The sequence below is a fragment of the Chrysochloris asiatica genome, unplaced genomic scaffold (genome assembly GCF_000296735.1).
Source record: "Chrysochloris asiatica unplaced genomic scaffold, ChrAsi1.0 scaffold00002, whole genome shotgun sequence".
NCBI lineage: Eukaryota > Metazoa > Chordata > Mammalia > Afrosoricida > Chrysochloridae > Chrysochloris > Chrysochloris asiatica.
In genome coordinates, this window is record NW_006408520.1 from 45,990,526 (window position 1) to 46,001,789 (window position 11,264).

At 35.9% G+C, this 11,264-nt stretch overlaps 1 protein-coding gene across 2 annotated transcripts in view; it reads right to left on the reverse strand.

Annotated features, from left to right (window-relative positions):
- NEXN (nexilin (F actin binding protein)) overlaps window positions 1-5,180 on the reverse strand; it is a 38,192-nt gene extending 33,012 nt beyond the window's left edge. The window contains exons 1-4 of one of the 2 annotated variants that reach the window (XM_006831020.1): window positions 5,104-5,180; window positions 1,459-1,650; window positions 1,165-1,243; window positions 933-1,081 (exon numbers count right to left, since the gene is read on the reverse strand). In XM_006831020.1, the coding sequence (XP_006831083.1) occupies window positions 933-1,081; window positions 1,165-1,243; window positions 1,459-1,650; window positions 5,104-5,130 (447 nt within the window). In that variant the 5' untranslated portion in view covers window positions 5,131-5,180. The remainder of the gene's footprint in view (window positions 1-932; window positions 1,082-1,164; window positions 1,244-1,458; window positions 1,651-5,103) is intronic. The other variant, XM_006831021.1, reaches the window with a different exon arrangement.
- Between the last annotated feature and the right edge of the window lie 6,084 nt (window positions 5,181-11,264).

Sequence of the window (11,264 nt, forward strand, 5' to 3'; positions counted from 1 at the left end):
AAAAAAAAATTATGGCTATTATAAATTTAAGTTTCTATATAATTATAATCAGTAATCCTTTTTCAGACAGCTAGATCAGAGTCTTGAGTATTGTAAAAATACTTATCAATCTCTTAGTTCTCATGCTCTGAGCTAAAATGTATGGAATTTTTAAGTTTATTAAAAACATAGTAGTTATACTGTTCTGCTTTATTTCTCCTTTGGCTGTGGGAATGAGTAATGACTATATGAAGGAAAGAACTGTCACACATTTCTCCTACTACCACCCTGATCTTTAAAAGAAAAAAAACTTAATAAGCTAGCCAATAATACCATTACTGAATACAATGTGATATGTTATTGTTGTTGTTGTTCTGTGCCATGGAGTCCGACTCATAGCGACCCTATACAGGGTTTCTGAGGTTATAAATCTTTACAGGAGCAGACAGCCTCATCTTTCTCCCATGGAACAGCTGGTAGTTTCAAACTGCTGACCTTGCGGTTCTCAGCCCAATTCATAACCACTACACTACCAGAGCTCCTTACAATGTGATATACTTCATATCAAATTATTGAGTAGGAAGACGCCTTTAATCATGCCTTAGTGTTTGATAACCAAAAAGTAGGTATTGATTGAATAAGTAGGTATATAGCTATTCAAAGACCTTTATTTTGTTAGGTATTTGTGGATACTTCCAAGAATGTGGACAAGGTGATGGTCTGGCAAATAACAAAAATTATCTCGATAGTCAGTCTTAAAAAAGAAGTAATTCTATCTTTATCTTTCCAGGTGTTTGATATTAAATATTTGTGCTTAAGACCTTGTTTTCAGATTAGCCACTATTTAATAAGCTTATATTTTATCAAAATATTTAAATAGGTTACATACTGATTAGTTTTATTTTACTTAATTAGTTTCTGAAGCAAATACCAACTTAATACTTAGTGTATACCTGTTCAGCTTTTTTTGCTAATTCACGCTGTATTTTCCTCTTTTCTAACATATCCTGCTCAATTCTGCGTTTTCGTTCCTCCTCCATCCTCTTCCTTTGTTCCTCTTGTCTTTGTTTCTCCATTTCAGCAAATTTACCTTTAACAGTTCCTAAACACATATGAAAAATGTTTTATATTTTGCTGTTCCCTTCTTTGCAATTTGATTTGCAATTTACCCCTCAAGTTTCTTACCTGTTAACTTTGGGACATAGGCCTTTTCTATTTTAGAAGATACCTCTTCCTCATCATCAGAAGCAAGCATTTCTTTCATCTAAATGATAAAATAAATTAGTATGAACACATCTCCAAATATTGGACAAAATTATATTATATGCAGAGTTTGCATTGCAATTAACTGATAAAGTAAACACAAAAATTATTTGAATTATAGTTAATATGAAACATGGTTAATGTGAAAGATAAATAAAATAAAATTTAAAATATAAAAATGAATACTTGCACGAGAATAAAATAAAATAAAATAACCTCCTGCTTTCTCCTGTTCCATTCTTTCTCTCTAATATATTGTTCTTTTCTTCTTTGCTTTTCATCTCTAGATCTCCTTTGACTTCTTTCTTCCCTGGCTCTCTGCATGGCCTCAAACTTATCCTTTACATCACCCTTGCCAAGTTTTGGCACATAGGTTTTTGGGATAGGTTTAGATGAAGAAAGCAGAATCTTCATTAGGGGACATTTGAGAGAAGAAAGTTTAAAAACAGAAGATAAAGAAGAAATTAGGTGAAAGTAGATCAGAATAAGCATAAATATATAAGAAATACTTATTGAAACAGAAAATATAAGTGAATTTGAACCCTTTATTTGTACAATCAGAATCTGATTACTTTCTAAAGCCTAAGTATGAAAAATAAAATTGCAGAAACTACCAGAGCATAAATTTTATTAATATAGAAAGAAGTCCTATTTGTGGCTAAACCCCACTAAAGTTGAAGGTCAGTAAAATATAAAAGTTGCATACTTATATTTTATATTTTATGGTTCTACTTCATAAAATAAGAAGCCCTGATTAGCATAGTGCTTATGTGTTGGGTTACTAACTGAAAGGGCAACAGTTTGAAACAGTTCCTCTGAAGAAAGAGAAGACTTTCTGCTCCAGTAAAGATTTACAGCCTTGGAAACCCTATGTGTGTGTGTTAAGAGCCGTCGAGTCAGTTCTGACCCACAATGACCCTGTATAGGGTTTCCAAGGAGCAGCTGGTGAGCTTGAACCGCTGACCTTGTGGTTCAAACCAACTTTGCAGTCCTGTGCCGTAGCCCAGAGCACCACACCAGGAGGACGCTTATACAGAGTTGCTATTACTTGGAACTGACTCAACAGCACACCACCACCACTCCATAAAATGCAGGTTGTTTTTAAATCAAAGATTATTCATTTAAATTAATAAAGATTAAGATTTGACCACACTTACTGAAAATGTATCAAGACTAATTTTAGTAAATTAGATAAATTTTAAAGAAAACAAAGTTTTAGGCTTCAGAGTTTAATGCATGTCTTAGGTATCTAGTGCTGCGATAAAAGAAGCACCACAAGTAGGTGGTTTTAAGAAATAGAATTTTTTCTCTTACACTTTAGGAGGCTAGAACTCTAAATTCAGGGTACTAGCTCTACAGGAAAGGTTTCTTCCTCTGTTGGCTCTATGCGATGGTCCTTGTCTTCTTTGTACATCCGAACTTGGCCTCCCTTGGAGATCTCAATATGTCTTGACATTAATCTTCCCTGACCCAGGAGGTTCTCAGTGCAGGGACCCCAGTACAAGGGACACATTCCATTCCCAACCCTCCTTCTCTGCTTATATCTCTCTCCTTTTATCTCTTGTAAGAGAAAAGGTGACGCAGACTACACTCCAGGGAAACTCTCCTTACATGGGATCAGGGCTCTAATTCTAACTCTCTTATAACTGCTTAGCTGGTTACATCAGATCACATCATGGGGAATGATCACATTATTACATTACTGCCAAATTACATAATTATATAACTGCCAAACAATTGGAAATCATGACCCAGTCAATTTAGAGGAACAGAATTAAATCCATGATGAAGTCCAATTCACATACTGCCTTCTTGCTGGTTTCCATATGCTATATGAGCAAAACTGAAGGCCAGTCCTTTACTCTTCATTTGTGGCTAAAGTGCAGCAGGGTCTTTGTGTACAAGCAGTGATACCTGCTGTTATTATGGCTATGCTGCCCATCTAGAACTTTTTAAAGACAATATTAAAAAAATATAAGAAGGTGTCATAGATAGAACTGTTAATAAGAGGCAAGCGAAGTGAGCTGCAAAGAAGGGACTTACTATCCCCAACAAAGATGAGCTGGGAGTGGAATGCTTCCTGTAAATCTGGGATCCATGTGCAGAGAATCTTCTCCACCCAGGAGAGGAGTGATGCCAAGGCGCACGAAGATTGCACAGCAGCAGAAGCTAAAACAGACAAGGACCTCCCCCCAGAGCTAATAGAGGAAGAAAGCTTTATCTTAAAGCCAATGCCCTGATTTTAACTTTAAGCTACCTAAACTGTGAGAAAACAGATGTGTTTGTTAAAGCCATCCACTTATTTTCTATTATAGTAACACTATAAAACCAAGACAGAAAGTTATATCATTCCAAATAGAATGAACTTTAAGAGGAAAATTCTAAAATGGTGAGGTTTGCCACAGAAGGCAGAATCTGGTGAAAAAGACTGTGGAAAAGATTTCCCTCCACTAAAAACCCAAGAAAGCAAATTATTTTCATTTTCTTTGAAAATTAAACTGATCTCTAATAAAAATTACGGCAAATAAAATTTCAGTACATCAGAACACCAAACCCTTTCTACTAGTGATAATGGCAAATTGATTAATTTGTGACATATAATGAGCCAGCCTGTACTTTTAATTAATGTTTTATTTTGATAAAATTTTATAACACAACATTTGTCAATTTAACATTTTTTACACGTTCACTCAGTGATGTTGATTATGATTATCATGTTGTGCAATCATCACCACTATTAATTTCCAAATTATTCCACTACAATTAACAGAAACTCAATGCCCCATACAAAATGACTCTCCATTTCTCTCTACCTTATCTGCCTACTAACCACTAATAAACTTTGGTCTCTATAAATTTGCCTATTTTAGATATTCAGATAAGTGGAATCAGATTTTTTTTGTTTTTTGTCCAATTTTTCATTCTGTATAACACTTTCAAAGCTCATTCGTGTTGTGGCATGTATCAATATTCCATTTATCTTTATGATTGAGTAATATTTCATTGTTGTTATTAAGTGCCACTGAGTTGGTTCTGACTCATAGTAACCCTGAATAGGGTTTCTGAAGAGCAGCTGGTGAGTTTGAACTGCTGACTTCAAGGTTCAAATTGACCTTATGTTCCAGTGCTTATCCTTTTGCATCACATCAGGACTCTAATATTGCATTATATGATACATTTTCTTTATCTACTCATCTGTTGATGAACATTTATGTCATTTCCACTTTTTTGGCTATCATGAGTCACTCTATATTTTATAATCGATTTAAATGGTGTGTATATTGGTCATTTAAAGTTTTGTTTGTTTATAACTTTGCAGCAACAACAACAACAGCCAAGAACAAGAAAATGGCTAAGGTAAGTTGTGTTGCAACTGCTGGAAGGAATAGCAAAGGAAGAGCTTCATCAAAGGATGAATTATCAATTTCTCATTTGTATATAGGTCAAATCTGGATTTTTAATACTTGAATAGTCTTAATTACTTTACATTTTCAAGGTTAATTCAAAGTCTATGATACATAGTAAGTACATTAGATGGTTTCTTCAAAGTCTTTGGTGAATATCTAGCCTGAATTTATGACTGTAATAATATCTATGACTTACCAAGGCCATTTAAATTTGCACTGAAATTGCTGGTCATTACATCTACCTAAACTATTATTTACAGATTTATTGATCATACTTCCTAGATAGGCCCAAGATCAGCCTAAATTTCTCTTCTTAGGTTTCTTCTTGTTACTATGCCTTTGATTATAAACTTCTTAATATAACCTTTCCAATAAATGATGCCCTTTTAACAACTCTACAGTCAACCCTACAAATATACCCCTCCCCCCCAGGTTATTAACTTTTGAGACTTACCTCAGCCTTTTGGGAAATATCATTCATTTTCACTCTATGTGGTCTTCAAGCAATTATGGAGTGTATATTTTTGCACCTGAAAAAAATTTGTAGTATTTTATAAGAATCTCTAAAATTATATTTTATTGTGTTTATAGTGAAAATCCAGCCACATGTCTGACAGTTGTTGTACTGTGGTGGCTTATATGTTGCTGTGATGCTGGGAGCTATGTCACCAGTATTTTAAATACTAGCAAGGTCAGCCATGATGGACAGGTTTCAGTGGAGCTTAGAAACTATGACTAGGAAGAAGAAGAGACAGACTACTGCTGATTGTTTAGCCACTGAAAACGTAATGAATAGCAGTGGAAAATTGTCAGATATAGTGCCAGAAGATGAGCCCCTAAAGTTGGAAGGCATTCAAAATACCAATAGGGAACTGCTGTCTCTGAAAAGTAGAGTTGACCATGATGATGTGACTGAAGTAATGCTTTCTGGATCTTCATTTACTGATGGGATACAACTCAAGATGAAGAGAAACAGCTGTAAATATTCATTTAATGGTCAAAACATGGAATGTATGAAGTATGAATCTAGGAAAATTAGAAGTTGTCAAAAATGAAATGGAACATGTCTAGATTGATGTAGTAGGCATTAGTGAGCTGAAATGGACTGGTATTGGTCATTTTGAATCAAATAATCATACGGTTTACAATGCTGTCTGTGAGAGGATAATATCCATAAGCCTACAGGAAAAGACCAGTTAAACCTCTATTATGCAAATTTATGTACCAACCACCAAACCCAGTGATAATGAAACTAAAGAATTCCACCAACTTCTTCAGAAATTGGTCAAACATACAATTAAGATGCATTGATAATTTGTCATGAGAAGGTTAGAAACAAAGATGAAGGATCAGTAGTTGGAAAATAAGACTTTGGTATAGAAATGATGCTGGAGATCACATGATAGGATTTTGCTAGATCAATGACTTCTTCATTACAAATACTTTTTATAAACAACATAAAAGACAACTTTTTGTACACATGGACCTCACCAGATGGAATGCACAGGAATCACATTGATTGAATCAGTTTGAAGAGATGGTGGAAAAGTTCAATATCATCAGTCAAAAGAAAGCCAGTGGCAGACTGTGGAACATACCATCAATTGCTCATATGCAAATTCAGACTGAAGCGGAAGAAGTTTAAAACAAGCCCACAAAAGTCAAAATATGATCTTGAATATATCCCACCTGAATTTAAAGACCGTCTCAAGAACAAATTTGATGCATTGAATACTAATGACCAAATCAAAAGAAGACTTGTGGGATGTCATGAAGAATATCATACAAGAGGAAAACAAAGGTCATTCAAAAGACAGGAAAGAAAGAAATAACCATAATGAATTTCAGAAGAAACTCTGAAGTGTGCTGTTGAGCATACAAAAGCTAAAGTGCATGGAAGAAATTAGGAAGTAAAACAATTGAACAGAACATTTCAAAGGAACAGCTCCAGAAGACAAAATGATGTATTATAATAAAATGTGCAAAGATCTGGAGTTAGAAAATCAAAAGGGTAAAAAACACAACATTTTTCAAGCTGAAAGAACCGAAGAAAAAACTTCAAGCCTCAACTTGTAACACTGAAGAATTCTATGGGCAAAATACTGAATGATTGCAGAAAGTATCAAACTAAGATAGAAATAGCTTCCACCAGAGGTCTATACACCATTGTTTCTGTTATGGCCATGTCTTTAGTGATCCCTGAGAAGTTCCAATACATTTTACGAGTAGTCAACACTAACATCAATGGGCAGTGGAAAATAGTCTTGCCATCACAGCCTTTAACAGTGTGGGGTGAAGATATGCTCATGTGGTGTTGAGGAAAGCAGACATTGAACTCACCAAGAAGCAGGAGAGCTCACCAAGGATGAGGTGGAGTGCATAATCTCCATTATGCAGAATCCACGCCCATACAAGATTCCTGACTGGTTCCTGAACAGACAGAAAGATGTAAATGATGGCAAATACAGTCAGGTCCTAGCCAATGGTCTGAACAACAAGCTCTGTGAAGAACTGGGCAGCTGTAGAAGATTCAAACCCACAGAGAACTGCGTCACTTCAAGGGCCTTCGTATTCAAGGCCACTGTGGCCATATCGTGGGTGTGTACAAGAAGTAAGACTCTATACTTTGTTAATCATTTATAAACATTTTTTGAAAAAAGAAGACTGAAGGAATACATAGTCACAGTACCAAAAAAAAGGTCAATGTTCAACCATTTCAAGAGGTAGAATATGAGCAAGAACCAATGGTACTGAAGGAAGAAGTTCAAGCTGCAATGAAGGCATTGACGAAAAACAAGATGCCAGGAATTGACAGAATGCAAACTGAAATATTTCACCAAACAGATGCAATACTGGAGGCATTCACTCATCTATGCCATGAAATTTGGAAGAGAGCTATCCAACCAACCGACTGGAAGACATCTATATTTGTACCCATTCCAAAGACAGGTGACCAAACGAAATGCAGAAATAATCACACAATATCATCAATATCCCATGCAAGTAAAATTTTGCTTACAATAATTCAAAAATGGTTGCAACCATACATCAACAGGGAACTGCCAGAAGTTTAAGTTGGATTTAGAAGAGAACATGGAACTAGGGATATCATCGCTGACATCAGAGGATCTTGACGAGAGCAGAGAATACAAGAAAGATGTTTACTTGTGCTTTATTGACTATGCAAAAGGTTTTGACTGTGGGATCATGACAAACTATGGGTAACATTGCAAAGAATGGGTATTCCAGAACACTTAATTGTGCTGGGTTTTTAACTTTCTTGGTGCCTGTTATCCCTTCCTTACCCTCCAATTGTTCCTGTTTCTAATGGAAATGTCTACCTTTTGACTATTCCACCATTGTATTTGGAAGCAGATAACTTGTATTCTAGATTCACAAATGAAGAGTAATTTTGTCCCAGGTTGGGTTTCAGACCTGAAAGACTTTCGGGATAATATAACGGGACTAAGGAGCTCTGTTAGCATAGTGGGTTAGGAGTCTGACTGTCAACAGTTTGAATCTACCAGCCACTCCTCAGGAGAAATTTGAGGCTTTCTGCTCCCATAAAGATTTACAGTCTTGGAAGCTCTATACATAGTTGCTATGAGTCAGAACTGACTCCACAGCATGTAACCAACCCCATCACCATAATGGGATTAGTTTGCTTTTGATTGTAATGTGTTAGGTACGTTATGTTAGGTGCAAGTAAGACTTTATAATTATCTTTATTTAGACATTCTGTATGATTTAAGGAGATAAGTACAGGTACCAAGTTGACAAGGGACAGACTGTTAAGGGTTTATGTCAAGTTGGCTAGGGCAGAATTCTCAGAGGTTTGTCAGTTAAGATGTAATCATCTCCCATGCTGAGATCTAATATAATGTAATCACTTATATGATGATATCTGTTATGAACAACCAAACAACTGAAAGAAAATTTCATCCAGGGGGTGGCTTGCTTCCAATATATTTGACACGTGAGAAGAGCTTTTTGCTTTTAGCTGGGTCTGGATCCTGCATCCAGCTTGTCAAGCCTGGTATTTTGAACTTGATCCAGTGGCCTGCTTTATTGCCTGCCAATCCTGGGAGTCTGCAGCAGCCTGCCATCTGACCTGCCAGAGCTGCCTGCCTGCTGTCTGACCCGCTGATCTTGGTTCATCAGCCTTGCAGCTATGTGAGTTAGAAGCCTCCAGCCTGACATCTGACCCACAGACTTGAGACTTGTCCACCTTTACAACTATGTGAGCCATTTCATTGATAAACTTCTCTTTATATACGCACATATGAGTTTGGAGTCCTGCTGTGGCACTGTAGGATAAGCACTAGACTTCTAACTCAAGGTTGCTGGTTTAAACCCACCAGCTACTGCTTGGAAACCCTATACCGATCACTATGAGTCAGAACCAACTCAATGGCATTTAACAATACCAACATGTAAGATTCACTCATTTTGCTTCTCTAAAGAACAGAGCCTAAGACAACCCCCAAAAGAAAACATTTTTTATTATTCATTTATATACTTATGTACCTCCCTCCTATCCATCTTCTTGCCTCTTCCACAGTCCCAGGCAGCTAAACTTTCTATCACTCTAGATTAATTTATATTTTCTAGAATTTTATATGAATGGAATCATACTGTATATACTCTATTATGTAGCGTCTTTCACTAATTATTTTGAAAAATTATTTTATTAGTGTTATTGCACATTACCAATAGTTCATTCCATTTTATTACTCAATAGTGTCTTGTTGTAAGGAGCTCTGGTAGTGTAGTGGTTACGAATCAGGCTGCGAATTGCATGGTCAGCAGTTCGAAACTACCAGCTGCTATGTGGAAGAAAGATGAGGCTTTCTGCTCCCGTAAAGATTTACAGCCTCGGAAACCCTGTTCAGGGTTGCTATGGGTCGGAACCGACTCGATGGCACTTAACAACAACAACAACAGTATCTTGTTGTAGAATATACTACGATTTATTAACCATTCACCTGTTGGTAGACATTTGAGTTCTGTTGCTTTAGAATAATTATTGACCTTTTGGTCTCATATTTCCTAGCTATTGGCTTTTGCAAATAAAACTGATATAAATATTCATGTACAATTTTTTGTACAGATAATGTGCTTTTATTCTGCTTGAGTAAGTACTGTACAATGACTAAGCCTTATGGTAGATATATGCTTAACTTTTAAATAAACTGCCACAGTTTCCTAAATGATTTAACCATTTTAGATTTCTGCCAGTAGCGTATGAGAGTTGTACTTTTTCCATATCCTCTCCAACACTTGGTATGATCAGTTTTTTCTTTTAATTTTAGATGTGGAAAGTTATGTAGAAGTATCACATTGTGATTCTAGTTCCCTAATGACAAATGATATTAAGCATCTTTTCATATATTTATGTTCATAAAAGTTTGTTATATAAGTTTACTTTGGTGAAGTATCCAAATCTATTGCCCATTTTATTACTGGGTTGCTTATTTTGCTATTGTTGAGGTTTTTAAAAATAATATTTTCTTTTATTCAGTTTTTTGGTGAAAGTTTACAAAACAAGTTATGTCTCCATTTGATGATTTTTTTTTTTGGTGATATTAGATACATTTATCATTTGTTAGGTGCTGTCGAGTTGTTTCCAATTCATAGCAGCCCTATGCACAGTAGAACAAAACAGTGCCCAGTCTTGTGTCATCCTCAAAATTGTTATGTTTGAGCCCATTGTTGCTGTCGCTGTATTAATTCATCATGTTAGGGTCTTCCTCTTTTTCATTGATCCTCCACTTTACCAAGAATGATGCCCTTCTCCAGGGAACTGGTCTTTCCTTACAACTTGCCCAGAATACAAGTGACACAGTCTTGCCATCTTTGCTTTTAAGGAGAATTTTAAGGCACATTCTGGCTGTGCTATTTGTAAGACATATAAGACACTGAAAGAACACTTTCAATATTATTCTCTAACACCATAATTCAAATACATCAATTCTTCTACAGTCTTCCTTATTCATTGTCCAGCTTTCACATGTATATGAGGTAATTTAAAATACCATAGCTTGGCATACCTTAGTCCTCAAACTTACATCTTTGCTCTTGAACATTTTTAAGAGATCTTTTGCATCAGATGGGTGTAATGCAATATATTGTTTGATTTCTTGACTGCTGCGTCCATGAGTGTTGATTGTGGATTCAAGTAAAATGAAATCTTTGATAACTTCAATCTTTTCTGTTTATCATGATCTTATTTATTGGTCCCATAGTAAGCATTTTCGTTTTCTTTACACTGAGGTGCAATCCATACTGAAGGCACCTTTATTACTATTTGGAAACAATCTCTTTAACAGTGTTCAGTTTGTTCCTTTTCCAATACTCTAGTTTCCCTGCCCCCTTATTTTCTTATCTTTGCTTTTTAGTGTTTGTTGACCCGTTGGCCTCATACATGGTTTTTAAATAGGGCACTGATTTTATGAGTAATATCCTGAAATTTTAGAGAAGGATATCATGTTTGGTAGGGTGGAGGGTCAGAGAAAAAGAGGAAGACCCCCAATGAGATGGATTGGCCAAGTGGCAGCATCGATGGACTCAAGCGTAGCAACAGTAGTGAGGTTGGCCCAGGATCGGGCAGTGTTT